The sequence below is a fragment of the Empidonax traillii genome, unplaced genomic scaffold, assembly GCF_003031625.1.
Source record: "Empidonax traillii isolate 1590-97213 ecotype Southwest subspecies unplaced genomic scaffold, ASM303162v1 scaffold691:size399616, whole genome shotgun sequence".
Classification (NCBI taxonomy): domain Eukaryota; kingdom Metazoa; phylum Chordata; class Aves; order Passeriformes; family Tyrannidae; genus Empidonax; species Empidonax traillii.
Genome location: NW_020955884.1, coordinates 27,538 through 55,349, shown reverse-complemented (window position 1 = coordinate 55,349; position 27,812 = coordinate 27,538). Strand labels below are relative to the sequence as shown.

The following is a 27,812-nucleotide window of genomic DNA, read 5'->3' as shown; positions in this document are numbered from 1 at the left end:
AGCCTGTCTGGAACTGAATCCTAAAACAAAGTTAAACAGGTCATCTCTAGGAAAAACTTCCTAGCCTATCTCTAACAATAATATTTTGCAAAACACAATGGTTCTCTCACCAAACTCCCAGGAGGATAGAGGTAGTTATTTATCTGTCCAAGACAGACTGTTTATTTGCCAGGTCAGAGGAATACTAAACAAACACTGTGCTTTGTGATGCTTCTTGTAGAGTGACTCCAGATGGCAGCACATTAAACATTTCCAGAGCTCTCGGTTCGGACACAGGGAAATACACTTGTGTGGCTACAAACCCTGCAGGAGAGGAGGACAGGATCTTCAACTTGAATGTCTATGGTGAGTTCTCGCAGATGTGAACCCAAAATCTGTGCATAATCCCATCTTTGTACACAATCCCAAGGGAGAGCCCAGAAAGGAATGTCTGTCTGCAGTGGAATACTAAATACATGTTTCCAATTGCATTTACTGTAGATATCACAGTATATTCCACAGGATGTTCTGTCAGTGACAAAAGCATTGAAATCGCTGGTAAATGTGTTTTGGGATAAACAGGAATTAATTCCTTTAGTGGATTTCATAATAGAGGAATTCTGCTTGTGGTGATTTTTTTATTTCTTGTGGAGAAAGATAAACTAATGCAACAAAAAAGTAGTATAATAGGAAATCGGCCCCAAGCATATCTTCACTAATTCCAATCAGAGTACATTAGCTAAACACAGAGTGGTGTGTAGGCAACTAGTAGTTAAACGTCCTGAGTTTAAAAAAAAAAATCATGGAGTGTTGAAGGAAATTCTCCTCTTCCACAGTTTGACATCCAGAAGATAGTGAGTGTGATTCTTTAGCAGTGTAGAGAGTGGATATTTAATTTGTGAAAAATGTGTTTATTAAGCACAGTGACTGGAGTGAAGAGGGGGAAAGTTCTGCGTGGGCAGGGTTTCACAGCTGTGCAGGCATCTGTCCCATTATACAGGCTCAGAATGGATGGGGATACAGGCAGATGATCTTTGACATAATAAGGAACAATCCTGAGTGACCACATCACATCTTTTGGGAGAGAATGGCTCTGCACAGCAGCAGAGTTTTTTGTTCAGTTTGCATTGGTTGAAATTCAAGCAATAACCAACTTAAATGGTCTTATTGACACAACTGTTGTGTGTGAGTGGGTGGTGAGTGAGCCAGAGCTTGGGGCTGCACGTGGCTGGGCCTCCTTTGTACAGTGAACCCCCAAGAGCATGGTTTTCACACTAACTGGTAAAACCAAAAAATCCCCCTAAGCAGTTCTGTTGTATAACCAGCCAGAATAATTAACTAGGTGTTTTGAAACTTCCTCTATTTAAAAATGAAGTCAGCAGATAAATCTATATGTTAATAAATTAACTTTTCTCTTGTGTGGCTTCACTTTATTTAAGTCTCATTGAAGGACATAGGTTTGAGTGCCAAGTCCTTCCTGTCCCTGGGTTCAGCTTGTCCCCTCGAGGTTGGCCCTTCCTGCACTGTCATTCTCTTCCCGAGAGCTTCAGGCTCGAAGCTCCCTCTTGTTTGCCACAGGATTCTACTGTCATTCTGAAGTGCATCTGATTTGAAATGTGTAACTGGGTAATATTAGTGCTCAATATTATTGTTAGAGGATTTACTCTATTCAAAATGAGGATCCTCTTACTGGGTTACCTGGGGGGGCTTAGGTGCAGGATTTCCTGCAAGGTAACACACGAGCAATAATTTTAATAGTCTGTTTTAATACCTTCCTTTTCAACATTTACAAAATGTAGTGCCTCCTGCAATAGCCAATAGTAAAGCTGAAGCAGAGGAGCTCACTGCCCTTTTGGACACCTCTCTAAATATTGAATGTACTGCTTCTGGGACCCCCTCACCACAGCTACACTGGCTGAAGAATGGCCTTCCTCTGTCTGTCTCCTCCCAAGTCAGGCTGCTCTCAGCTGGGCAGGTTCTCAGGTTGGTTTTCATCTATCTTAACTAGCTCCATTTTCTGTTCTTGTTTGCTGTATCAGCGTAAATCTTCTAGTACTTTTGGAAGCAAGAGTAAAATTTGATCTGAGCCATACCATAGTGGATTCCACGTATTCCATTTACAGCTTGCTTAAAATGCTTTTCTCCTTAGACTTGCCCGAGTGCAGATCTCTGATACTGGTGTATACACTTGTGTAGCATCTAACAGGGCTGGAGTGGACAACAAACATTACAACCTACAAGTTTTTGGTGAGTTTCTCTGCAGTGCTTTATGTAAGGAATCTTGTTTTTTAATTTCTTAAACCACTTTTCTTTCTCACCAACACCATGTTGCAGACAGACACAAGTGTATCTTATAATCATGAGGGAAACATTGGCTTTTCAATGTGTTGGGGTTTTTCTAAATGGGAAGTGTTTTAACCCTAGAAGAGTCCTTACTTGAACTGTCACCCAGAATCCCAGAATGGTTTGGGTTGGAAGGGACCTTAAAGCTCCTCTAGTTCCAACTCCCATGACACATCACAGGTTTTTTAGAAAGAAGAATAGTATATAATTTCTCAGTGAATTTTAACATGTGAATGTGAGTGGGGAAATGCCAAAAGGTGGCTGCATGCCAGCTGTTTCCATCCAGAACTGCCTCTGGGCTGTGCTGTGTGTGACCCAGCTGTCTGTGTCCCGGCAGTGCCACCGAGCCTGGCCAGCGCAGGGGGCACGGAGGAGGTGACGGTGCTGAGGGGCGGTGCCGCTGCCATGGAGTGTCTCGCCGACGGCACGCCGGCCCCCTCCATGGCCTGGTTTAAAGATGGCCATCCCCTGGGCCTGGGGGCTCACCTGACCTCCAGCAACCAGGGCATGATCCTTCAGCTGCTCCAAGCAGAGCCTGGAGACACGGGCAAATACACCTGCCTGGCCTCCAATGCAGCCGGAGATATCAGCAAGCACTTCATCCTCAACGTGCTGGGTGAGTGTTAACCTTGGAGTGCAGCAAAATGGGAGCAGGAACACGACATGCAAAAAATCTCTAGGGATAAGGAGTATTTTTATAGACCAGAGACTCTATCAATTCTATTCAGAGTGGTTTGGGTTGGAAGGGACCTTAAAGCCCATCCCGTTCCACCCCCTGCCCTGGGCAGGAACACCTTCCACTAGCCCAGGTTGCTCCAAGCCCCGTCCAACCTGGCCTTTTCAATAAATGATAAATGAGAGAAATAAAGAAGTGAAAGGTACCTAAAAAGATGTGAATGTATAATATAGTATATATATTTCCCAAGTACTGAAATATGCTATAATGAATACAACTACATGCTATAAATTAAGAACTTTGGTTAGCAGAAATTCAGCTTGACAGGAAGATGCACAGCTGAAAGTACAACGGTGAATATATAAATATATGAATATATTCACTGAAACTGAAAAATATATTTTACCTGTGATTATGAAAACGTTTTCTAATGAATAATTGCAACTCATAAAATATGCAAATTAATAGGCAGAGGCAGATAGAAATTACGAGAGTTACTCAGGGAGTTCGTGACACACTAAGAAATAATATAATGCAGACTAATTGTACAAACTCTACCCCCAAGGCTGCATATCATGTTTTATAGACTTTCACAGTCAGTTGTTTTAGGTTTTTGGAGTCAATAAAGAACTCAAATGTTTTTCCTTCCCCAGAGCCACCTCACATCAATGGTTCAGATGAACCAGAAGAGTTCTCTGTCATTGTTAACAACCCACTTGAGCTCTTCTGCATCTCCTCTGGCATTCCAGTCCCCAAAATCTCCTGGATGAAGGATGGGCGCCCACTTCTGCAGACTGATAATGTTCATATGCTGAGAGAGGCCCTGAGAATAACCAGTGCTCAGGTGGAATATTTGTGTCAAAATAGGCTCAGTTCTGCATTCCCAAAAGAGTGCCTGCCTTAGGACTGTCTTAAGAGATGTCCTAAAAACCTGTTACAAAATCACCTTTCCTTGGAGCTTCCCATAGAGAACACACAGTAATATTCTGGGATGAGAGTGCCCAAGCACTTCAGCCTCTTTTGAGCTTTATTACTTCATGTTCACTTCAGAGTTCCATAATTTTTTTATTTATTGGTGCATTGTGTTACAAAGCAGAACAGTCAGTGCTGGGATGAATAATTTAATGGTTTTAATCTGTCCGTGATCTGTTCTTGTTAGTTTTCTACTTGTTTGACTCTTGTTACTATCCCTTGCTGTTCTTTTGTGATTTATAGTTCCTTTTCAGCCTTCCTTCTCTTCCCATTAGCTTGGATTTTCCTAAAGCCATTTGATGACACAGAAAAGCTGCATTTGCAGCCTTCTGGGTGCAAGTTTGGAAAAAATAGATAAAGACTTTCAGATTAATTCAGATTAATTCCTACAATAAAAGAGTCCAGGGAAAACAACCTTTAAAAACCTTCACCATTAAACTAAAGACTGGATCCAACTGTGGACAGCCAAGTGAAGTTCCTCAAACAGCAGTGGGATAGGGCTTGGGATTGATTTGTCTGTATAACAAACACTTCTTGGCTTTACAAGGAGGAGTTTACAAGAAGGAGAAACCGTAAAGGAATTAATGACTGTGTATGCACAAAAGGAATTCCTTAGTGCCCAAACCTGTCTCTTTCTTAGATTGATCCCTTAGCCAGTTCCATCTTTATTGCTAGAGACACATCATCTAGAGAGATTTTATGGAGTCCTGCAACTCCTAAGCCATCTCTGAACAATTCCACCATGGTAAAACAATGCAGTATTCGAGAACTTAATTTTCTTTCCAGGCATTCCTTATCTGCTGTGTTTGTGTTCAAGTGCTGCCTGTTATATGTTGTTGCCATGTTTGTATTTCCTGGTTTTGCTGACCTTTTCCCACATTCTGAGGTTTCTGCTGAAGTTGTTCCTGTCTCTAGGTGGAGGACACAGGAAGATACACGTGTTTGGCATCGAGCCCAGCAGGGGATGATGACAAGGAATATTTAGTACGAGTGCATGGTAAGTTCAGCTTAGGAAAAAAAGCTATTCCTTCAAAGTGTGAGCTGCTAAGGTAAATCAGCATCTCATTTACCAAGGACATATTCTGTGACATTGCACCATATGATCATAACTAACGTTTCTGAATAAGGATAGTTATTGTGAGCATGATACACAATTAGAAGGGAAAGTTCCACCTGATTTCTGTTAGAATTCCAAATCTTGTTTTTGAATACTAGGAAGTTTATTGTGAAAAGGATGTGAAATATACTGATATATTTAACACAGGTATTGAAAAGTAGAACTAATTAATGATACCAAGCTATCACATTTATTTTAAACTTCAGAACTAAACTGGAAGTTTTCAATAAGGAGCTTTTGCAATAGCATATGTATGGTGTTGATTTTGTTCTCTATTCCAGTTCCTCCCAACATTGCTGGTACTGGCAGGCCCCAGGATCTCACCGTGCTGCAGAACAGACAAGTCATTCTGGAGTGCAAGTCAGATGCTGTGCCACCTCCCACCATCTCCTGGCTGAAGAACGGAGCGCTCCTGGAGGTACCGAGGTTCCATGGCGTGCTCTGGCCTTTGGCTCCCTGCAGTGGTTACACACAGTGCCTGAGGGTTCTTGCTCTTCTCACTCGCCCCTCCCGTGCAGCACATGAGCTCCAGAGAGCTGAGTAGCCCCAGCCCAACTCCAGGTAGCCCTGACTGAAGCCAGCCAACCTGCGAAGTGGCCATCCCGCTGTTACTTGTTCTTTTTTCCTTTAGGGGGATCCCTTGCTCCTCCTGGATCCTCTGAGCAATGCTAGAAGCCTTCGGTAAACTCCTGAATGGCTTCCAGGAAAGGTAGCTGAGAAAAGACTGCACTGTATGTTTCCTTTGGCTATTTTATGCATCCTCCTACTCTAGTAGCATTTAGAAAGGAACTGAAATTCTTTCAAAGCAAATGGGTTGCTAATCACCACAGTTTTGTACCAGATGCATCTTTTCCAACTCAGAATTCCGTAGTGCCAGTCTTTGCTGGTTGAGAGACAATTAGCAAGATGAGGATGGTTTATTCAGAAAGAATTTATTACTTCCCATCCTGGGGATCACTCACAAAACAGGCGCTTCTCAATTGAACATTGAAGTTCAGTTACTGGTTGATGTTATTTGATAATTTTCCCTCAACTGATCTTTATTTTTTAATAAGGAGGAAACAAATTCAGCTGAATTGTTTCTCCCTTAACTGTGATCCATCACTAAATCTTCACCCAGATTTCTCCTTCTTTGCTTTCCTTCTGACATACCATTCCTCAGACTCTCTCTCTAGTGTAAATTTAGAAGAATTAAGTATCACTGGAAGAAGTAAGAATACGGTGGGTGAATGTGTCTTACAGAGTGCTGCTAGAGACTATGTTCTTAAATATGGCCCAAGGACCAGCTAGAAACAAAACTCACAGAAACATTCTGCATCTGAACAGTTAATTTCTTAATTGGATAGTAGAGTTTTTTTATGAAAACAAGGTTGAACAAGGCTTGGAAATAACATATAAGAGTACTTTTTGCCTTAGTCTTCATTGGAAAACTCATGTTTTAAAAGCAGCACTTAATGAAAACAATGCATGAAAGGCAACCGCTGTTAAAAATATTCAACAGGGCTCAAAGCAGCAGAGGAAGGCTGTGATGACCGTAGGTACTGAGCTGGGAACCTGGGAATTAGCTTCATAATGTGAGTTCTCCTCTTGCCTCATGGATTTATGTTTGTATGTGAGGGCTGAGGCTTCTTGGGACCTCGAAGCTTATCTCATCCCACCCCCTGCCCTGGGCAGGGACACCTTCCACCAGCCCAGCTTGCTCCAAGCCCTGTCCAACCTGGCCTGGGACACTCCCAGGGATCCAGGGGCAGCCACAGCTTCTCTGGGCACCCTGTGCCAGGGCCTCCCCAGCCTTGAGCCTATATGGATACATTCCAGGTATCAGGAGAACATCAGTGTCCTTCCCAATGCCTGGTTGATTTCTCAACCTCAGAGAAATGTAATAGCCTTCTATTACTAAATAGCTGGGAAAGAGGTGCCCTTGGTGTGGAAAGGGAGGTGCTTATTGACATATCATCCTCCTTATCCTGGAAATCCTGAGGTTTCACAGTGACAAGAGAAGTTTGGGGAAAGTCATGTTCTCAGGTTGCAGTGTTAATTCCATTTAAATCATCACTGCTGTTGGGAACGGCTTTGTGGTTTTGTTGTCTTCCACTGGGCAGATTTTGAGGTCTACACTAGTATGAGGTCTGCTCTGGTCCCCTTCTGCTTCCTAAGTGATGGAATTGTGCAGCACCACCTTTTTTGGTAGCAGAACTGTGGGAAGATCTGGCCTCCAGTAGCTTTAAAGTCCTGGCACTCTTCATTGATTTGGAAATGCACATTGAGGGTTAACAAAAGATGTAAGCAGGAGCCTCTTGACCTAGTCTGGCTTTATTTAACTTGCTGAATTTGTATTTTTTCCAATATGGGTTTTCTGACATGCTTGAGTAGAGCATAAGGATTAAATTATAGCTTTACCCCCTGTCTTCTGTCATCTATATGCTTCTGTTTAGAAACCATCACATAGGCTGTGTTCTGAACAGGAAATACCAGTGATTACCCAAAATCTGTCTCTAATCCACTCTGGGGGTGACTCATGTCACCGGGGAGGTTCCAGCCCTGCTGTGTGTCCTGCATTGTAGGCTTGGAGCTGGTGCCTGGTACGAAACCAGCGTTGCAGGGTGCCAGTGAGAAGCAGAGGAGTTTCACCTCTCTGTAGCGGTCTGCTCAGACCCTTAGGCAAAAGAGTAGATGGGAATGTCAGCTTTCAATGCCATCCACAGGGTGGGTAGCTCATACTGGAAAAGCTTGAATTCCTGCTCTTTTTTTCTACTGAACTGTATCCAGTCAGGTCTTTGAGCACTTGCAGCTGATGTTTCTATCAGTCATTCGTGCAGACGTGGCCCAGACTGGCTGTGGTAAGAACGCTCTGACTGACCTGCCCTAGTGGCAGGGGCTGTGGAGTCACTGTAGGGCTGGGAAGAACTGCTGGATATCTGGATACAGAGCCTGTATCCAGAACTGTGGCTACTCAACTCCTGGCTAGTGAGCCTCACTGGCTAAGTCTCTGCTGACACCTACCTGAGCAGGACTGTGATGCTGGAAGGACAGTGTAGAGAAACTTGTATTCCTTCAGCCTCTAGTGTGCATAGATTAAAAGAATAATAATAAAAACATGAATCCTGTGTTACTAGTTGCCCCTTTCTCTAAAAACTCACAAGCCCTCTGGCTGTATAGCCCAAAAGGCTGTCTCCTCCAGACACAAGTCCTAGGAAGGGTTTCAAGGGAGAACCAGTAAGCAATGATAATTTTTTAAAACTTTGTTTACCCTCTTATCCTGAGGGAAGTAAATGAAGTTAAACCAGCAATAAATTATCTATGCCCTTTTTTAAGGTTTTCATTGCTCTGCAATGAAAGAATGTTCTGCCTTGGCCAGGAGGATGATGGTAAAGCTCTAAATGTGTCCATGTCTCTGTCTGTGCCCTCAGGGAACGCCGCGGGTCCGGATCCTGTCGGGCGGGCGGTACCTGCAGATCAACAATGCTGACCTGGGGGACACAGCCAGTTACACCTGTGTGGCCAGGAACGTGGCAGGAGAGGTGACCAGGGAGTTCCTGCTCACAGTGCATGGTAAAATCATAGATCAGCCTTGTGCACCTTCATCTTTGCATGGCGTTTCTGCAGGAGTTCAGACAGCAGGAAGCAAATATTAGTGATTCCTTTCTAGCCATGTGTTGGCCACTCAGACCATGCCTAAACTGTGTATGGTCTCACATGTCTGAGTCCACAGCTGTCCCCAAAGACCTGTTGGGGGCTCCCCATGGCTCACTCTCCATCTGTCTGTGCTTCCTGCTCATGGAGCTGCATCTGGCCATCATCCTGATAGGGAGTCAGGACACATTCAGAGTGAACCCCCAGATACAGGACAGAGAAATGCTCCTGGACAAATTCAGAGAGATTCTTTCGAAAGCATTTCAGTGGCCCCTTGGGGACAGGGTTTTACAGCTGGCTTGACCACTGGTTTGGAAGGTTACTTGAAACTTGTGGCAGCCTCTCTGCACCTGTAGCAGGATAGGACAGGGCCTGAGGGGCTCTGTGCTCAATACTTGTCCTGTGCTACCACTGCCCATTTTAGACCTGTTTATTTTCTCACCTCCAGTCTGATGAGACACTCTTCTGCTCTCACACTCGGGTGATGAGGAGGAGTTTTTTCCCTATTTCTGTTTGATCCCCACCCCATAACTTGCAGAGCTGACCTTTGCAGTGCATTTCAGCCAATGTTTCTTTCTCCTCCCCTGCTGCACCGTGGCAGTTACAGTGTGCTGCTCAAAATGGTAAGAAATTTCTTCCTGTTTTTGCAGTGATCCTAAACTTGTTGCCTCTATTCTTATGTGTTTAGTTTCAATCACTGCAGTGTAAAGTTATTTTCTTTGCATCATCAGCAATTTTCCCTCTGCAGTGGCTCCCACGATCCGGAGCGGTCCCCAGACTGCTGTGGTGCACATCAATGCTTCTGCCCTTCTGGAGTGTGCTGCACAAGGAGTCCCAGCCCCCAGAGTCACCTGGAGGAAGGATGGAGCTGTTTTCACTGGAAACAATACAAGGTATTGTCCAGAAGTCAGCATAAATGTTCCTCATTGCTATTTAAGAATGTATTGATTACAGAAAATGTAATTAGACATCTGTGACTTGGAAAGTAATTTTGTTTTCACAGATCAGAACTAATATTTATACTGTCATCTCAAATGTGGAAAAATACAGTGATAGAAAGTGTAATGTCATAGAATCATAAAATCACAGAAGGGTTTGGGTTGGAAGGGACTTTAAAGACCATCTTGTTGCAGCCGCCTGCCATGGGTACTACTACAGAAAAGTAGCAGTACCAAAGGTTTCATCCTTTTATTTTTAAGGAAAAGAACCCCCTTCTTTTAGAGCCAAATGTAATAGTAATTCTTCTAATATTAAAGATTTTGAACAGTAAAGGTGAATGATCTTTATATATATATATATATATATATATATATATATATATATATATATATATAGTTTGGGGATGAAGAAAAGCAATGTCATGTAGGCCAAAAGCTAATAGAGCGTATTCTGTATTTTTTAATACATAAAACTTTTCATACATGTTCTAGTACCAACTTTTATTCTAGTGAATGGTTTCTATCTTCTGATGGTTTTTAAGGGAAGCAGTTTGACATTTTCTAGAACTGAGCAAATGTAAGGAATTCAGTTACATTTCAAAGAAAAAGTACAAGTGTTCATTAGGGTTTATTAAGGTTAAATGAGGAACCATAAAAAAGGGGTTTGACCATTTTCTGTAAATCCAGTATGATTTATGTGAAATCACTATGTCAGCTAGATTCCATCATTCCTCTGGGAAAGAGTGAAATCAGAATAAGTGCAATGAAGGAGAAAACTCCATGTGGTCAAATAGAGATACCCCGTGTTTAGGCCACTGGTTGTGTTCTGAGTCATCTTCCCTCAGCACTGCCAGGATAACCCATGGCCCTGTTGGTTGGAGAGTGGACAGCAGTCTTTGGCTTTGTCTCAGGTACTCCTTGTTGGAGGATGGGTCCCTGCACATCCACTCCGCACAGGTGGCTGACACCGGGAGATACGTGTGTATGGCCACCAACAGCGCCGGCACCGAGCGCAGGAGGATCGACCTGCAGGTCCTGGGTAAAACGGGGCCCTTACAACTCTGAAATACACTTACACCCATTTAAAATTAGCCCTTTTTAGGTGAAAAGAAACAGAGAAGAAATGTCTAGCCTTAGGAATATAACCCAAATGTTCATGAGAAGAAAATATTTATTCCTTGTCTTGAACTAGAAAGACCTGACACGTCTTATGCTACCTGTTCAGTAGGTTTACTTCTGTCAAGTTACCCCTTATAAAAATTAAGTCAGTGTGGTCAGACAGTTCAACTCAATATATTTAGGTGTGAGAGAGATGTGTGGGCACATAAATATCTCTATATAATTATTCTGAATAATTAGGCTTTGTTTGTCCTCAGTTCCTCCAACGATTGCTCCTGGGCAGACAAATATCACAGTTACTGTAAATGTGCAAACCACTTTGCCTTGTGAAACCACCGGAATTCCCAGACCAGCAGTTAGCTGGAAAAAAAATGGGCACCTGCTTAGTGTTGACCAGAACTACAATACATACAGGTGAGACGTGTTTTCTTTTCCCAATGGATTTAAAGTTCTAAGGGATGATTTTGGCACTTTAAGAATCTAGCCATGCATAAATGTAATCTTGTGTAGCCAGCAAATTCAGTGGGCTGATGACCTGAAAAGGAAAGAAGTGTTTCAATGGCTTTCACTTTCTTTTTTCTTTGTTCAGACTTCTGTCTTCAGGTTCCTTAGTAATCATTTCTCCCACGGTGGATGACACTGCTGTCTACGAGTGCTCTGTGTCAAATGATGCAGGAGAAGATCAAAGAGCAGTTGAGCTCACTGTTCAAGGTAGAGGGGATATTGCTGTTACATGTGTGTGGCCCCCAGAATGTCTTTGGGGCGTTCCAATGTTGAGATGAGACTTTCATTTCATTCCTTTATGATGCTGATATCCATAAGTCTCTGGTATTCCCAAGAAAGATAAGTTATTTCCAAGAATTTATAAAAGTGAACATGGGCAAGTAACCTTTGCACTGCTGTTCATTTCCAGTGCCCCCATCCATAGCAGACGAAGCCACAGACCTTCTGGTAACAAAACTGTCCTCAGTCCTGATTTCCTGCACTGCCTCTGGAGTTCCTGTCCCCTCACTCCATTGGACCAAAAATGGCATAAAGCTGCTTCCCAGAGGAGATGGCTACAGAATTCTCTCCTCAGGTACTGTGCTGCAGAGAACCAGTGGGAGGAGGGTACAGTTGGGCATATCTTGAAGTAATTAATTACATTGATGCAAACAACCCCCCGAAATCCCCTCTCCAATATCTGAGAATAAAAATATGGACCTCCTAGGAGGGATGCTGAGGGAGATGTGTGTGAGTAGAGAGTGCAGCTTGTGTTTGATGCTGTCTGTGCCCCAGGAGCTGTGGAGGTGCCCTCTGCCCAGCTGGCCCACGCGGGCCGATACACGTGCGTGGCCCGGAACGCCGCCGGCACTGCCCACAGGCACGTCATGCTGCACGTGCAGGGTAAGGTGGGGGCTGCTGATTCAACCTGCTTGGGTTTTGCAGTTTTAGTTATCTTCTCTATTTTTCTAACCTGGAAGGTTCAGCCTAGTGCCTTTCCCTTTTCCCACAGAGCCACCGGTTATCCAGACTCAGCCAGGGGTGTTGGATGTCATCATGAACAATCCCATCACGCTGCCGTGTGAGGCCACGGGCACCCCTCAACCTGTGATCACGTGGCAAAAGGAGGGCATCAACATCATCACCTCAGGTATCCTAACCCTGGATCTCAGCCTCCTTGCTGTCAGACACTGACATTCTCTTTTCTGATTTTCAGGCTTGAGTTCCTCCTGTCTATTTGTTTAAAAACAAAACACAAAACAAAAGGGTCACACTTGGCTTATATTTGTTTTAGGCAACAGTTACAAAGTTCTTCCAAGTGGCAGTTTGCAGATTGCCAGAGCAGCTGTGGAAGATGCTGGCACTTACATGTGTGTTGCTCAGAATTCAGCTGGCACTGCTCTGGGGAAGATCAAACTGAAAGTTCAAGGTAAATCATCTTTTAAACTCTTTCTGTTGGTCCAGCCACAATTCTGGGCAGTTGAAAGGGACCTGGTGCTTTCCTGTTTGCCATGACACTGAATAGAGCCCAGGAGGTTTATTCCCTTTAGTTCTGTGTCTACTTCAGGATCAAAACATGCTTTCAAGACTATTTTCGCTGAGAAGGAAGGCATTCCATGTTTCTAATTCTTTAAAGACTTTAATTCCTTTCAGTTCCTCCTGTTATCAAGTCCCACCCGAAGGAGTACGTTGTTCCCATTGATCAGTCTGTCATTCTGCGGTGTGAGGCTGAGGGCTCCCCTGGGCCGGAGATCAGCTGGCACAAGGATGGGCAGCAGATCCTGGAGTCCCTGAGGAGGAGGGTGCTGAGCACTGGTGCCCTGCAGATCGTGTTTGTGCAGCCCGGGGACAGCGGTCGCTACACCTGCACAGCCACCAACCCGGCGGGGTCCAGCTCCTCCAGCACGGAGCTGGCTGTGCACAGTAAGGAATTCCCGCCTGGCACAGGGGGAGACGCTGGAACAGCTTGTCCAGGGAGGTTGTGGAAGCGTCCCTGGAAATGTCCAAGGCCAGGTTGGGTGGGGCTTGGAGCAACCTGGGCTGGTGGAAGGTGTCCCTGCCCAGGGCAGGGGGTGGGATGAGATAAGCTGGAGGATCCCTTCTAACCCAAACCATTCTGGGAATCTATGATAAGTGGGACTGCAGGGAAATGCTGTGTGACCCCCTGGAAAGTGAGGAACTAGGATGAACGGGAGGAATTCAGGAAAATTGTGCAACGTAATAGGGTAGTGTTACTGGGTTGTGGTGTCAGCCAGTCGCTTGAATTTAGGAATGTGGTCATTGGTGGTGGTCACTGATGGAGACAGACAGTACAGGAGATCCAGGCAGTGTTCCCTTCAGACCAGTGTTGCCCTTACAGGAGTGCTGGGATGATGCACAGAGGTAAATCTTTGTAATAAACTTCTCCACAGTTCCCCCCAGGATCCACAGCACGGACACAGAGTACACGGCCACGGAGGGCTCCCAGGCTGTCCTGTCCTGTATGGCTGATGGGGTTCCAGCACCAACAATCAGCTGGAAGAAGGACGGCATGCTGTTAACAGAGATAGTGGGAAAATACCGGACTGTGCCAGGTGGAGACCTCATTTTGGACAATGTTGTTGTAAGTTCCCTCAATTTAAGCTATTACTGGACAGGTTTGGCAGTGATAAAATCCACCTCTGGATTAGCTATAGTTTTATTTCGATTTCTTGTTCTTAATATTACAAAGTCTTTATGAAAATTTTGTTTTCCGCCGAGGAGTAAAATCTGTGATGAATATGTAGTGGTAAAATCTCAGGAATGGTGAAAAGAAGTGTTGGTCATACTTAGAGTCTGGAGCAGTGAAAGAGCTCAGCTGAGCATTTCTGCTGAATGCTTGTTCCAGACCTTTTGAGATTCTCTTATTTTTAGGAGTTGCAGTGTTGTGTAGGGTATATCACAGCTGAAATTGCTCCAACACGTTTCCTTGCAGCCTGAAGACTCTGGTAGCTACACCTGCGTGGCTGCCAATGCTGCTGGGGAGGACACACACACGGTCACCCTGACAGTTCATGTGCTGCCAGCCTTCACTGAACTGCCTGGAGATGTAGCTTTGACCAAAGGAGAACAGCTCAGATTAACCTGCAAAGCAACTGGGATACCTGTACCCAAAATAACATGGACCTTCAACAATAACATCATTCCAGGTGGGTAACACCAGGTCCCCAGTGGCCCTTCTGCTCCAGAGTTTTGTCCCATGCGGCATTGCAGTTAGTTCAATGTAAGGAAGAAGAAAAATCTAGAGGGAATAAGCCTGTTAGTGATTGTGTGAGGAATATCTTCAGTGTTATGCGGTCATATAATTAAGTGGCCTCTGAGAAAAAGCTGTAAGGAAGATAATTAAGAAATTGTTCTCTTCTATAGCCAATAGTGTAGCACATCAAAACACTCAGTATCAGCAACTAATAAACAAAACTAAGGAAGGACTTCAGTGAACAGATACATGTGGGCAAATGTCACAGCAGTGGCTTTCTGTGCACTCCTGGGGTGTCTCAGAACTGCAGTGTCACGGGGCCCTGAGCAGTGCTGTTGAACAGAAACCCTGTGATGACCTGTGTGTGTGAACCCTGGCAGTGACCCTGTACCTGTGCTCCCTCCAGCTCAGTACGATGATGTCCATGGACACAGTGAGCTGCTCATCGACAGGGTCTCCAAGGATGACTCCGGGACCTACGTGTGCACAGCAGAAAACACAGTGGGCTCTATCAAAGCCATTGGGTTTGTGTATGTCAAAGGTATGTGAAGCAGCTCTGGGCACCACTGGGCAGTTTCACAGAGCCAGCTGTTTTGAGAGTGGAGTTGGAAAGCTTTGGATTGGGAGAGTCTGTAAAATTCACCTCATTCCACCCCCTGCCATGGGCAGGGACATCTCCCACCAGCCCAGGCTGCTCCAAGCCCCGTCCAACCTGGCCTTGGACACTTCCAGGGATCCAGGGGCAGCCACAGCTTCTCTGGGCACCCTGTGCCAGGGCCTTCCCACCCTCACAGAGAAGAATCCCTTCCCAATATCCTATCTGACCCTGGCTTCTCTCAGTTTAAAACCTTTCCCCCTAGCATTTGATACCTCATCTATGGCTAAATGGGAAATACTGAAACAGGTTGAAATTTCCACTTCAGAAAGGCAGAGGTGAATGATCCCAACCAGCAATCTCACTGAGTGCATTTTATTTTGCCTCTGCCATCCCTGGTGTCCCAGAGCCCCCAGTGTTCAAGGGGGATTTCCACTCCAGCCGAGTTGAGCCCTTGGGGGGCAATGCCATGTTGAACTGTGAGGTCAGGGGAGATCCCCCTCCAACCATCCAGTGGAGCAAGAAGGGAGTGGGGGTCCAGATCAGCAACAGGATCCGACAGCTTATCAACGGTTCCCTCGCCATCTACGGCACCGTGGTGAGTCCTGCTCTGCTACCAGGAGCTTCATATTACTCAAAGTATTCCAGAGCACATTGTTTGGGAAGAGAGAGGCTACACATTTAATCCACTTCTGCTTTTGCCTTTAACAAATGTTTTAATTCAGGCTAGAATTAGACTCATAGCACTGAGACCAAAAAAGAACAGGCGGTCATAGTTCTCTTTGGTTGTCGGAGGACCGGAATCTGTGTGTTAATTGTTGGTGTGTTGGTCATGCCCAATTAAATGGGACTTTTGCTTTTGACCTTAGAAGAGCCTGGATTCTACAAAGTCGGGTCAGCAAGTGCATTCTCCTTGAGCAAATATCTCAACATCTAAATTGCTAATATGAAGAATAAGGCCCTTTTTTTCCCCATTAACTCTTGTCTGTGTTTTGAAATGGGGTTAAAAACAGCAACTCCCTTGAGTTCCTTTTAGTTTAAAAAATTAATGTGATCATCAGCATGAAGGAGTTAAGGAAATGAAAAATGGAATGATAAAAATAATGCACCACATCAGCTTACTGTTAATGAAGGCAAAATGTTGAGGTACTGCAGTATCTAACAGCAGAGCGCTTCAGATCCAGGGAGTGCTGCCTTGTGTCACAGAAATTTCCCTCTCAGGACGGGCACCGAACACTGACCCCCTTTTGTTCTCCAGGATGACGATGCTGGTGACTACAAGTGCGTGGCTACCAACGAGGCTGGGGTGGTGGAGCGCAGCCTGACCCTCACACTGCAGAGTAAGGCCCCGGGAGGGGGAATGCCACAGATGGGGGGGATCACCTGCCCGTGGATAGTGGAGGCAGCTCCCAGAGAAGGTTTGGAGTTTGGGCAATGCCGTGTAGGTTAAGACTTGTCTCATCTTTCATAAAATCATAGAAGGGCTTGGGTTGGAAGAGACTTTAAAGATCACCTGCCATGGGCAGGGACACCTTCCACTAGACTGGGTTGCTCCAACCTGACCTTGAGACTTCCAGGGATCGGGCAGCCACAACTTCTCTGGGCTGTGAGAAGATTTCATCATGAATATTTAAGTGTCTGGTCTAAGGAGTGAATAAAGTTAAAGAAGAGAAGGGGATTGAGACTCATCTTAGAAACCAGCTTCAAGCAGAGCAACTGCAGGCCTTCTGAAAGGGCCTGTTTCTCCTGGTTAACTAGAGAGGATGTTTCTACAACTGGATTGAACTAGACTCTCAGCTTCTAAAGTAAGAAATTTATGGGAGGCAAATCCCAGTTTTTAGTGACAATGTTTTATTTATGGCAGAAAAAGTATGGTAAATTTTTTTTTTTGCTAGTGGGAGAATTTCTAAACATCCCCTTCCTACTGTAGCCTCAAGCACCATGGGTCTGTTACTTATGTCTTAGTTGCTTCTGGACACGATTAACAGTATCATCCTGTTTGATGAAAAAAACTATGTTTTAATAATAAAGACGACCATATGCTCTTATAGTGGGACCCCAATCCCAGCTTTGGTCCTCAGATGTTTAAACCATGTTAAACCAGCCTATTGTGAGCACTGTAACATGTGTGTGTGTTTGGTGGCACTTGGAGACCAAATTTAGTGGTGAAGGTGATGTGCTGATGGTTGGACTCGGTGATCTCAAAGGTCTTTTCCAGCCTTAAGGATCCCGTGATTCTGTTTTACCAGTGGAAGATCAAGAATAATAATTTTATTCAAAGTAAACTGACTGAAGGTTTCTTTGTGCTCGTTGTGGCCAGCCCTTTGATATGAAATCAGTAAGGAGCTGTGTGAAGTGCTGTTGCCTGAAGATCTGTCCTTTGCAGGCCCCCCGGTGATCACTGTGGAGCCCGTGGGCACCGTTGTGGACGCCGGTGCCACGGCACTGCTGCACTGCCAGGCCAGGGGGGAACCTGCCCCTGCCATCAGCTGGTCCCGGCAGGGCCAGCCCGTGGTGAGCGACGACAGGGTGGCCGTGCTGTCCAACGGGTCCCTGCGCGTGGCGGCCGCGCGGCGCGAGGACACGGCCCGGTACGAGTGTGTGGCCAGGAACCTCCTGGGATCCGTCCTTGTCACGGTGCCCCTCACGGTCCAGGGTACGTGCACAGCACTTCCAGCGGTGGCTTCCACTCTGGCCCGTAACAGCCTTACCTGAGATCCAACGTGGCCAAGATTTTATCTTATCCACATTTTATGGATAAGATATTTGATCTTATCTTCCTTAATAAGGTCTAAGTTAAGCCTCATCTGAGATGTCAGTGGGATTCTGTTTCATGATGTTTTATTCCATCCTGCTGGGTGAGGCAGAGGGTGTGGAGTGAGAGACATAAATAATAATGGAAAGGGTCTTGAACTAGACCCCGTACTCAGAACACATCACTGAACTGTGCCTCTAAAGAGCAGCCTTCAGAGCATAAGCAATAATTGTCTGTGAGCTGCAGGAAGATATTTCTGCAGCAGTGAAGACATGAAGTGAGTTTGATTTCCAAGTATGGCTCAGGAAGAGCATTTTTCATTCATCTAAGAGAGTTGTAACCCCGAGCACGTTACAAGCAGCCTCCCTGTTCCCACTGCAGTGCACGGCGGGTTCTCCAGCTGGCTGGAATGGCGGGCGTGCAGCGTCACCTGTGGCCAGGGGCTCCAGGAGCGGGTCCGGCAGTGCAACAACCCCCTCCCTGCCAACGGGGGCAGGAGCTGCGAGGGGCCCCACACCGACGTGCGCAGCTGCCACGACAGGCTGTGCCCAGGTACTCCCTCAGTCACGGGTGGAATCCCAGAAGGGCCTGGCTTGGGAGGGACCTTAATGACCATCTCACTCCACCCCTGCCCTGGGCAGGGATACCTCCCACCAGCCCAGGCTGCTCCAAACCCCATCCAGCCTGGCCTTGGACACTTCCAGGGATCCAGGGGCAGCCACAGCTTCTCTGGGCACCCTGTGCCAGGGCCTGCCCACCCTCACAGGGGAGAATTCCTTCCCAATATCCCATCTAACCCTGCCCTCTGGCAGTTTAAAACCATTCCCCCATGTTCTGTCACTGTCTGCCCATGTAAAAAGTCTGTCTCCCTCTATTTAATAAGCCCTGTTTAAGAATCAAAAGGCCACAGTGAATTGATACTTTTAATGTGCCTTGTGTTGTGCCCAGGCCATGAACCATCACCATCATAGATCTTCATGGCAGAGTCATTTTTCTAAGCAGTTGGAACTGATTTTGTCTTTCATGTAAAGAAAGAGGAATTTTCATTAAATACCAAAAAATACTGCTTATTGAAAACTGGGGGTGTTTCTGTTTCTCAGTGGATGGCAGCTGGTCAGAGTGGGGGCCGTGGGAAGAGTGTTCCAAGAGCTGTGGACACGGCAACAGGACCAGGAGCAGGACCTGCAGTGCCCCCCCGGCCCAGCATGGGGGGGAGCCCTGCAAGGGCAGTGCTGTGGAGTCAGTGATGTGCAATGTCAGGCCTTGCCCAGGTAAAACACGAGGAGTTTAAGTTATTTGCATAAGGGGTGTCATATATACATTTCTTTTTGTCTCCAAACCCAAATTCTCTCAGCTTATTTAAGTTGGGGTGTTTTTGTTTTAAAATTGGTTGTAATTCACTGAATGGCTCTAGTTCTTGGAAACAGGAATCACAAAAGTAACTGCAAGGAATATTCTCAGCATTTTTTTTTTTTTTTTACATCAGTAAAAATGTAAATTTTACATGTTGATGTTTTCTAGTACTTGATACTCACATTCACACAGAGTAAATTCACTACTCTAAAACCTCTTCTGCAAAGCCAGTTAAAAAAAACCCAGATCCAAATCACCAACTATTTAAAAGCCATGTAAATAATGACAATTGGTAATTTATTACTTTATCTGTATATTTTCCTCTGTTGTTTTAATTTTCAACCACATCTTCCTCCCAACTGTCTGAACATTCAGGTTCCTTCCTGTTTCATCAGTACTGCCCACACTGGAGATGTAGTTTATTCAGAACCTTCACCACTGAGATGTCCCCTTCTGTCCAATTTTCACTGTATTGATTTTTCCCTTTTCCTCGGGCTCTGCTACCATGATGATTCCAAATGTTCATCTATGGGCCTGAGACTTATTTCTCTAGATTTTGGCAGCAGAAACAGCTCTGTGCTTGGTGACCCTGGAGCTGTGTGCCAGCTTTGGCCAGGCTGTCCTTCCCCTGCTCAGACCTCCAGCCCACCCAGGGAACTTGGGAGATGCCAGATTTGATCAAGTGTTCACAGGGTCACAGAAATGCTGAGCTGGAAGGGACCCACAGGGATCATCAGGTCCAAGCCCTGGCCCTGCACAGACACCCCAGCAATCCCGCCGATCCATTTCGGCTGTTTCTCAAGGCAGAGGTTTCCAGGGCACCCTCAGGGAGGGCGGTGTTGCGGTTGGCGGTGTGTGACGTGTGCTGCCTTTGCAGTGGCCGGGGAGTGGAGCCCGTGGCTGCCGTGGGGCCCGTGCAGCGAGACGTGCGGGCAGGGCACGCAGAGCCGGGCACGGCTGTGTGCCAGCCCTGCCCCGGCGCATGGCGGGCCGCGCTGCCGTGGTGCCGACACCCAGCTGCAGCTGTGCCAGCCCAGGCGCTGCCCAGGTGAGGGGCGCTGCCCACACGCTCACACCGGCTTGTGTTCAGCACTTGCTGGCTCTAAACCTGCAGTACTGCAGAAATTCCCCTTCTAGGCTTCTACTGTCCTGGCCCCTGTCACATGCTTAGCCTCCCTCCATAGACCCTAGGGATGGGATTTCTTCTCCTCTCCTTGCTTCTCTTCCTTTACCCCACAAAAGCAGCAGTTTAAATCCTTGGTAGTTAAATTACAGATTTCCCCAACATTTATCTTTTAAAAATGTTCCTGGGGTCTGTTATTCATTTATCCTTTCCTTCCACATTTTCGACGAGTGGATAGGAGAAGTCACGATTTTGAAATAGGACCTCTATATTTGGCTGAGTGCAGGGATAACCAAGGGAAGTTCCATGGAGAGGAATGTGCAGTAGCTCAGACTGAGCCTTCTGGCTTCACACTCCCTTTTTCACGTGCCAGATCCTACGCTGAGTCCCCATTGTGACCACAGCTGGTAGGAGAGAGAACTGACCTCGTGGTAGTGGAGCACCCGAGGGCCCCATGTTGCATGTTTATCCAGCTCCGTGCGCTGCTGCTGAGCATGCTGTTGTTTACAAATGGATTGGGACTACTCAGCCTCTTAGCCCCCAACTCCAGTGCTCACATGGATATGCTCCTGACAGTTTGTGTCACCACATCTTAGGAGACCAGAGACGCCCCCTGCTCAGCTGCTCAGACCTGCCCCACGTGAGATCATTGAGTAGTAATGTCCATTGGTGCTGGATATTGTTATCCAAACTGCAGAGCCAGTAAATCACAGGTGGGTTAGGAAGGGGGTGGAGAAGGTGGTGATGGCTCCATCATCAGACAGTGCAGCTGCAGCCAGAGGATGAGGATTCTGGTCAGGCTTACAGGTTATTTAAAAGACAGGCCATCTCTTTCTCTCACTGTCACTCCTGGAAATCATAGAACCATGGAATCCTAAAATGGGTTGAGTTGGGGGGGACTTAAAGATCACCCAGTTCCAGCCTCCTGCCATGGGCAGGGACATCTTCTACTATTTCAGGTTGCTTCAATCCCCATCCAGCCTGGCCTTGGACACTTCCAGGGATCCAGGGGCAGCCACAGCTTCTCTGGGCACCCTGTGCCAGGGCCCGCCCACCCTCACAGAGAAGAATTTCTCCCCAGTATCCCATCTATCCCTGCCCTCTGGCAGTGGGAAGCCATTCCCCCTTGTCCTGTCCCTTCAGGCCCATGTTCAAAGTCCCTCTTTAGCTCACCTGGAGCCCCTTAAGGCCCTGGAAGGCTGCAATAATGTCACTCTAGAGCCTTCTCTCCAGGCTGAACAATCCCAGCTCTCTCAGCCTTTCCTCCCAGCAGAGCTGCTCACTCCCCCTGGTCATCTTGGTGCCTCCTCTGGACTCTCTCCATCAGCTCCATGTCCTTGCTGTGCTGTTCCCAGGGCTGGAGCAGCTCTGCAGGGGGGTCTCACCTGAGGGGCAGAGGGGCAGAATCCCCCCTGCCCTGCTGCCCACGCTGGGGGATCAGCCCAGGGCACGGGAGGTTCTGGGAGCCAACATACATGGGTGGGTCGTGTCCCTCCCTCACCCAGCAGAAATCCCAGGTTCCTGTGTAGGAATCCCTGTGTAGCCGAGATGTTCTGGAGAGAGTCTGAGACCTCCCACTGTCAGTTTTCCTGAGGTAGCACTGCTTTGCTTTGTTCTTCCCAAAGTCAGACTGTAACTGTGCCGTGGCTCTGTCTGCAGTGGATGGGAAATGGGCCTCCTGGAGCAGCTGGAGTGCCTGCAGCGTGTCCTGCGGGGGGGGCAGCAGGCAGAGGACGCGGCTCTGCTCGGACCCGGCCCCGCAGTTCGGGGGACACAAGTGTGAAGGGAGCGACATTCAGATGGATTTCTGCAACAGCGATCCCTGCCCCAGTAAGTGCTCTGGGTCGGGCTGCTCACCCTCTCCCTAGCTCTGGGGCTGTGCAGGAGGGGAGGGATGCACTCCACAAGTCACACACTCCCACAAAAATCAGGGGGCTGAATGGATCCCTTTCTTAGCTCTGGTTGTTTTCATTTTGGGAAAAGAGTAAGAAGTTACTCTCCAGCGGAAGTGTTTTCCTTGCTTTCCTCTCTGGTTTTAAACCACTGTTATTAAGAGGAAGACAGATCGGATGTGACTTGTTTTTCAGTCCATGGCAACTGGGGCCCGTGGAGCAGCTGGGGCACCTGCAGCCGCACGTGCAGTGGGGGCCAGATGCGGCGGCACCGCAGCTGTGACAACCCGCGCCCCGCCAGCGGCGGCAGGGGCTGCGCCGGGCCAGACGTGCAGAGCCAGAGGTGCAGCACCGACCTGTGCCCAGGTGAGTGCTCACCACAGCAGGGCGAAGGCTGCTTGCCCTGGAAGGCATCCCGTAACGTGTGGGAGACTTTCATACTAAGGAAGGAATGTGGACCATCCCTGGAAGTGCCCAAGGCCAGGCTGGACGTGGGGGCTTGGAGCAACCTGGGCTGGTGGAAGGTGTCCCTGCCCATGGCAGGGGGTGGGACTGGATGGACTTTAAGGCCCCTTCCCGCTCAAACCATTCTTGGATTCTGTGAAAATCTTTCTAATTCCTTATGATTTCATACAATCTAATAATTCTCTCCCTTTTTAAATGACTGTCACCTGACAAGGATTTTGCCCTTCACATGTTAGATTTTCCCAAAGGAGAGGAATAAATCAAACCAGGACATAGCATATGAAAATGTCTCCTCCGGTATGTTTCTGAGGGAGAAGGTTCACACCTGCCCATTAAGATGGTTTGGTCTATTCCTTTAACACATTATTCCTTTATTTGAGCTATTCCTTTAACACATTGCTTCCCTCAGGGAGGAATGAACTTAAGCATGACTGATGCCGTCTGAAACATTTAAACTGAAAAATGGCTTTCTTCATTCTCTGTTTCTCCAGTGGATGGGAACTGGGGGCAGTGGCAGCCGTGGAGCCCCTGCTCTGCGTCCTGTGGAGGGGGAGAGCAGAGCCGGGTGCGCCTGTGCAGCAGCCCAGCCCCATCGAATCGGGGCCGACCCTGCCCCGGGGACTCCTCCCAGATATCCCGGTGCAACACCCACGCGTGTCCCGGTGAGCTCATTTACAGCTTGTGCAGTGTGGGGGAAGCCCGTGGCTCTCCTGATTTCACTGGTGCTCTCTCACATCTTGCCCAGCTGACCTAATTCAATCTCCCCTACAATATCCAACAGCGCGTATCATGCGGCCCGTTTTTTTCCCTCCCCTGCACAGGTGGGCCTGCCCGTGCTAAGGGCAGCATCATTGGCAACATTAATGATGTGGAATTTGGGATTGCTTTCCTGAACGCCACAGTGATGGACAGCCCAGACTCTGACACCAGAGTCATATGGGCAAAGATCACAAACGTCCCTCGGAGCATTGGTAGGCTTTTTCACTTTTATCACTTTTTTTTGCTCTGAGTACACCAATATATCCTGTCTTCTGGTTTAGATCTGAAGGGTTACCTTAGTTTTAGGTCTTCATTCACTCCTGGGGATGTGGGTCACATGATGCTCGGATTAAAGCTCCCTGATGTTCTGCGGTCATTCTTTCAGGCCCAGCCATGAGAAAGCTCGTTTCCATACTCAGCCCAGTTTATTGGACAACTGCCAAAGAAATTGGGGAAGCGATGAACGGGTTCACGCTCACTGATGCTGTCTTCAAGAGAGAAACTCAAGTGGAGTTTGCAACTGGTGAGTTCCCTGGGATAGACCAGCTCTTTCCATGTCCGTTAAGCTGGATAGATCCTTAAAGAATAGCACAGGACCACTGCTGAAACTTGAGTCTTGTGCTCCCACCAGTATTTTCTGAGTGACTGTGCCTGAGGCTTAAATACAGCCTTTAGAGCTGTGGTTTGAAACATGCCATGGTTTTTGTGATGGGCCATGGTACGCCTTAGAAAATGCAAGCATAAAGTAACTCGTCAGGGGGTTCCAGTTCAGATGGCCTGTGGTGACAGGAGCCTCTGGTTGAGAAGGTGGATACACCAAGGTGCTCTGACAATCCCCAGGTGAGATCCTGCGGCTGACACACGTGGCGCGGGGCCTGGACTCCGACGGGGCCCTGCTCCTGGACGTGGGTGTGAGCGGCCACGTGCTGCAGCTCCCGGCCCTGGCTGATGTCAACGTGAAGGTAAAGCTGCCATCCCTTCCTCCCTCCCTCCTCATCTAGGCTGAAGCAGTAAACACTAACTCCTGAAAACTGTTGTACTGTATGTGGCTTGTTTTGTGCCTGGTTTAAGTGACGGATGCTGCTGTTGCCTTTGAAAGCAAAAAGTTGTCATCAGGCAGGTGATGTTGGTCTCTCAAGAATCTGAGATGTTGGCAGGTGGTGCTGAGAAGGGTCTTCAGGGTAGTTATTCCAGGCATGTCGGCGTTGCTTTTGGTAGAGCTGGAAAGGGGCATCTTTGGCCTCTCTGATTTAGTAATTAGTTAGTGGTAGTTAACCAGTATTTCACTGTATGAATCCCACTGTACAATAAATACACATGAAGTTGTTGATATCTTGCTACACTGCAATATATTGTATGTCCAATATTTATACCTCTTTTTAGTGGCAGAATTTTTCTCTATTGAGTGTTTATTTAACACGTTTGTTGGTATCTGACTTCGAATACAAACAAAATGTTCAGACCTCAAAAGACTGTTATTAAAGAGTAAGATCACTTTCAGGTTTTTGGCAGTGCTGTGGCCTCCATCGTCAGTCTCCTCAGTACATCGGTCTGTTTCTTATGTAAAGAAATGCACCAGGTACTGTTAAGGTTCAGCAGTTAAAATAAGAGTGGAAAGGACACGTGTGTTTGAAATAGCATTTGTTCAGCTGTGAAGATAAAACCCTTTCTCTGAACTCTCATGCAACTTTAAAATGCAAGATGGCACGGGTTTTGGCTGCACTCAGCAGCTGATGCCCAAATGCTGCTGTTCAGGATTACACAGAGGACTACATCCAGAGTGGCCCAGGGCAGCTGTACGCCCACTCCACCCGGCTCTTCACCGTGGATGGAGTCAGCGTTCCCTACACCTGGAACCACTCCATCACCTACGACTACACCAAGGGGAAGATGCCCTTCCTGGTGGAAACACTCCATGCTTCCTCCATCGCAACGGACTACGATCCACAGGAAGAAGCTGTGGCTTTCAAAATCCAGGCTTCCATTGCAAAAGGTACTGCTCTAGTCTTTCCCAGAAATCTAAACAATGGAAAAATTATATCATCTTCTCCTGGAATTCATTACCTATCATCTCAAAAGGAAATTTGGTGACAGTTGGGTAACTTTATTGTAGATCTTGAGAACCTGCCTGTCTCAATAATGTACCCACAGACTAACACCTAAGAGCTACTGCAGTTTGCACTTCCTCCACCCCTGGTTCTCACCCTCACTGCCAAAGGCATCTCCAGCCGCCTTAAAGTTAACCTAAAATAGTTCCATTTCCTTGCATGTCCCTTTCATTCTCTAAAAGGAAATTATCATGGAATCCCAGACTGATTTGGGTTGGAATGGACTTTAAAGTCCATCCAGTCCCACTCTGTGCCATGGGCAGGGACACCTTACACCAGACCAGGTTTCTCCAAATCAGGTAGTAGTGAGGTGGAGCTTGCAGTCACTCCAAGGGGAACCTCCACACACCACTTCATGTTATTCAAACCAGCATAAAACATGTACTACTGACTTTTACCGCCCAAGCAGAAAAACTGCTAAAGGCTGGATTTAAAAGTTTTGGTTTTGCCATTCAAGTATAGTAAATACATTATAAATAGCTGGGCTGCAATTCTTAACGCTAAAGTAATAAAATGGCCATGTTTTTATCCCCAAGTAACATGTGCTTCCTTTACCATCCAGGGGATCGCAGCAACCAGTGCCCTGCTGGGTTTGGCTTGGACTCATCTGGGCCTTATTGCTCAGGTACTGATGGACGTGGATGGGGTAACTACAGACTCGTGGGGTGGGTGGGAAAGGCACCTTAAAAGTCATCCCACCCCCTGCTATGGGCAGGGACACCTTCCACTAGCCCAGGTTGCTCCAACCCGGCCTTGGACACTTCCAGGGATCCAGGGGCAGCCACAGCTTGTCTGGGCAACCTGTGCCAGGACCTCACTCACAGGGAAGAATTTTCCCCCATATCCCATCTAACCCTGCCCTCTGGCAGTGGGAAACCATCCCCCTTGTCCTGTTCCTCCAGTTGCTTGTCCCAAGTCCGTCTCCAGCTTTCCTGGAGCCCCTTTGGGTACTAGAAAGCTGCAGTAATGTCACTCTGGAGCCCTTCTCTTCTCCCAACCTGTGTCCAGAGCAGAGGTGCTCCAGCCCTTGGAGCACCTCCATCACTTTCCCTGGACCGTGTCTAAGAGGTCCGTGTCTGTGTGGTACTGAGATCTCCAGAGCTGGACACAGTGCTCACCACCGGCATCTACACCACGTTTTAGTTAAGAGTTTCAAAGCATGCAGTACTTCAGAAAGTGTCAGTTCCAATGGCAGATGAAGACTCACCTAGAATGTGAGTAGTGTTCAGGTATCCTTTTCCTCACTCAGTACCTCAGATACACCTGAGGGACGTGGAGCCTCAGCACCTGCAGAGCAAGGAAGGACTTACCTGACCTGCTGGATGGAGGTGGAGAGAAGGGTGTGAGCATTCTGGCTGTCTCTCTGGATGAGTCATGCTTGGTTGAGTGAGCAGTCATCTGAGATATTTCAGTGGGCTTATTGTTTTGGCCCCTGGAAGGTTGTCAGTGAAGGGAGTTGTACAGAAGCTGCTCCATTACTGGGTCCAGTTTTGCCCTGTAGCTTTACCTCTGAGGAAGGGTCAGTTTGGTGCAGTTTCTTGTGAAGTCTCACTGGTTTTTCAAATGTTTCCTTGTTCCAGATGAAGATGAATGTGCTGTGGGAAATCCTTGTTCCCATACCTGTCATAACACCGTAGGATCCTACTACTGCTCCTGTCCCAAAGGCCTTGCTATCTCTGCTGACGGCAGGACATGCCAGGGTAAGGGAGGTGCTGCTGGGGCCAGCTTGGATACAAAGCGCCCCTTAGATCCTTTAAGGCCTTAAAACGCCTTAAAAGTCCCTCACATTGCTAAGGAAAGGTTCTATTTGGACCATTGCTCATTATAAGAATGCAGTTTATTGGTGGTATTGTAATTATTTCATACCTGAGTGGAATCAGCTAGTATTTCGAGCTGCTCATGCTCAGGGTGCTGTGTTCCATTGTGACGGGGGTTTTCAGGTTGTTTTTCATTCCAGACATCGATGAGTGTGCATTGGGAGGGCACAGCTGCCACCCTGGCCAGGACTGTGAGAATGTCATGGGCTCCTTCCGCTGTGTGCTCCGGTGTGGGAGCGGCTTCCGGAGAACAGCTGATGGCTTCGGCTGCCAGGGTGGGTGGACTGTGGGGCTGCACTCAGGCTGTGTGGGGTGTGGGGCTGCACTCAGGCTGTGTGGGCTGTGGGGCTGCATTTAGGCTGTGTGGGGTGTGGGGCTGCATTTAGGCTGTGTGGGGTGTGGGGCTGCACTCAGGCTGTGTGGGGTGTGGGGCTGCATTTAGGCTGTGTGGGGTGTGGGGCTGCATTTAGG

The 27,812-nt window shown here is 47.3% G+C and overlaps 1 protein-coding gene across 1 annotated transcript in view; it reads left to right on the top strand.

Annotated features, from left to right (window-relative positions):
- HMCN1 (hemicentin 1) overlaps positions 1-27,812 on the top strand; it is a 155,456-nt gene that overhangs the window by 116,394 nt on the left and 11,250 nt on the right. Inside the window, exons 65-100 of the mRNA XM_027899853.1 lie at positions 221-345; positions 1,779-1,962; positions 2,129-2,226; positions 2,660-2,938; positions 3,652-3,842; positions 4,886-4,967; positions 5,369-5,505; positions 8,498-8,639; positions 9,469-9,613; positions 10,570-10,697; positions 11,035-11,191; positions 11,367-11,488; positions 11,691-11,855; positions 12,056-12,163; positions 12,273-12,410; positions 12,555-12,689; positions 12,914-13,183; positions 13,672-13,862; positions 14,214-14,427; positions 14,881-15,015; positions 15,477-15,667; positions 16,328-16,409; positions 17,456-17,725; positions 18,206-18,376; positions 18,925-19,095; positions 20,055-20,225; positions 21,960-22,130; positions 22,388-22,558; positions 23,149-23,319; positions 23,479-23,628; positions 23,802-23,939; positions 24,257-24,378; positions 25,172-25,409; positions 26,087-26,149; positions 27,105-27,224; positions 27,482-27,616. Of these exons, the coding sequence (XP_027755654.1) occupies positions 221-345; positions 1,779-1,962; positions 2,129-2,226; positions 2,660-2,938; positions 3,652-3,842; positions 4,886-4,967; positions 5,369-5,505; positions 8,498-8,639; positions 9,469-9,613; positions 10,570-10,697; positions 11,035-11,191; positions 11,367-11,488; positions 11,691-11,855; positions 12,056-12,163; positions 12,273-12,410; positions 12,555-12,689; positions 12,914-13,183; positions 13,672-13,862; positions 14,214-14,427; positions 14,881-15,015; positions 15,477-15,667; positions 16,328-16,409; positions 17,456-17,725; positions 18,206-18,376; positions 18,925-19,095; positions 20,055-20,225; positions 21,960-22,130; positions 22,388-22,558; positions 23,149-23,319; positions 23,479-23,628; positions 23,802-23,939; positions 24,257-24,378; positions 25,172-25,409; positions 26,087-26,149; positions 27,105-27,224; positions 27,482-27,616 (5,681 nt within the window). The remainder of the gene's footprint in view (positions 1-220; positions 346-1,778; positions 1,963-2,128; positions 2,227-2,659; positions 2,939-3,651; positions 3,843-4,885; positions 4,968-5,368; positions 5,506-8,497; positions 8,640-9,468; positions 9,614-10,569; positions 10,698-11,034; positions 11,192-11,366; positions 11,489-11,690; positions 11,856-12,055; positions 12,164-12,272; positions 12,411-12,554; positions 12,690-12,913; positions 13,184-13,671; positions 13,863-14,213; positions 14,428-14,880; positions 15,016-15,476; positions 15,668-16,327; positions 16,410-17,455; positions 17,726-18,205; positions 18,377-18,924; positions 19,096-20,054; positions 20,226-21,959; positions 22,131-22,387; positions 22,559-23,148; positions 23,320-23,478; positions 23,629-23,801; positions 23,940-24,256; positions 24,379-25,171; positions 25,410-26,086; positions 26,150-27,104; positions 27,225-27,481; positions 27,617-27,812) is intronic.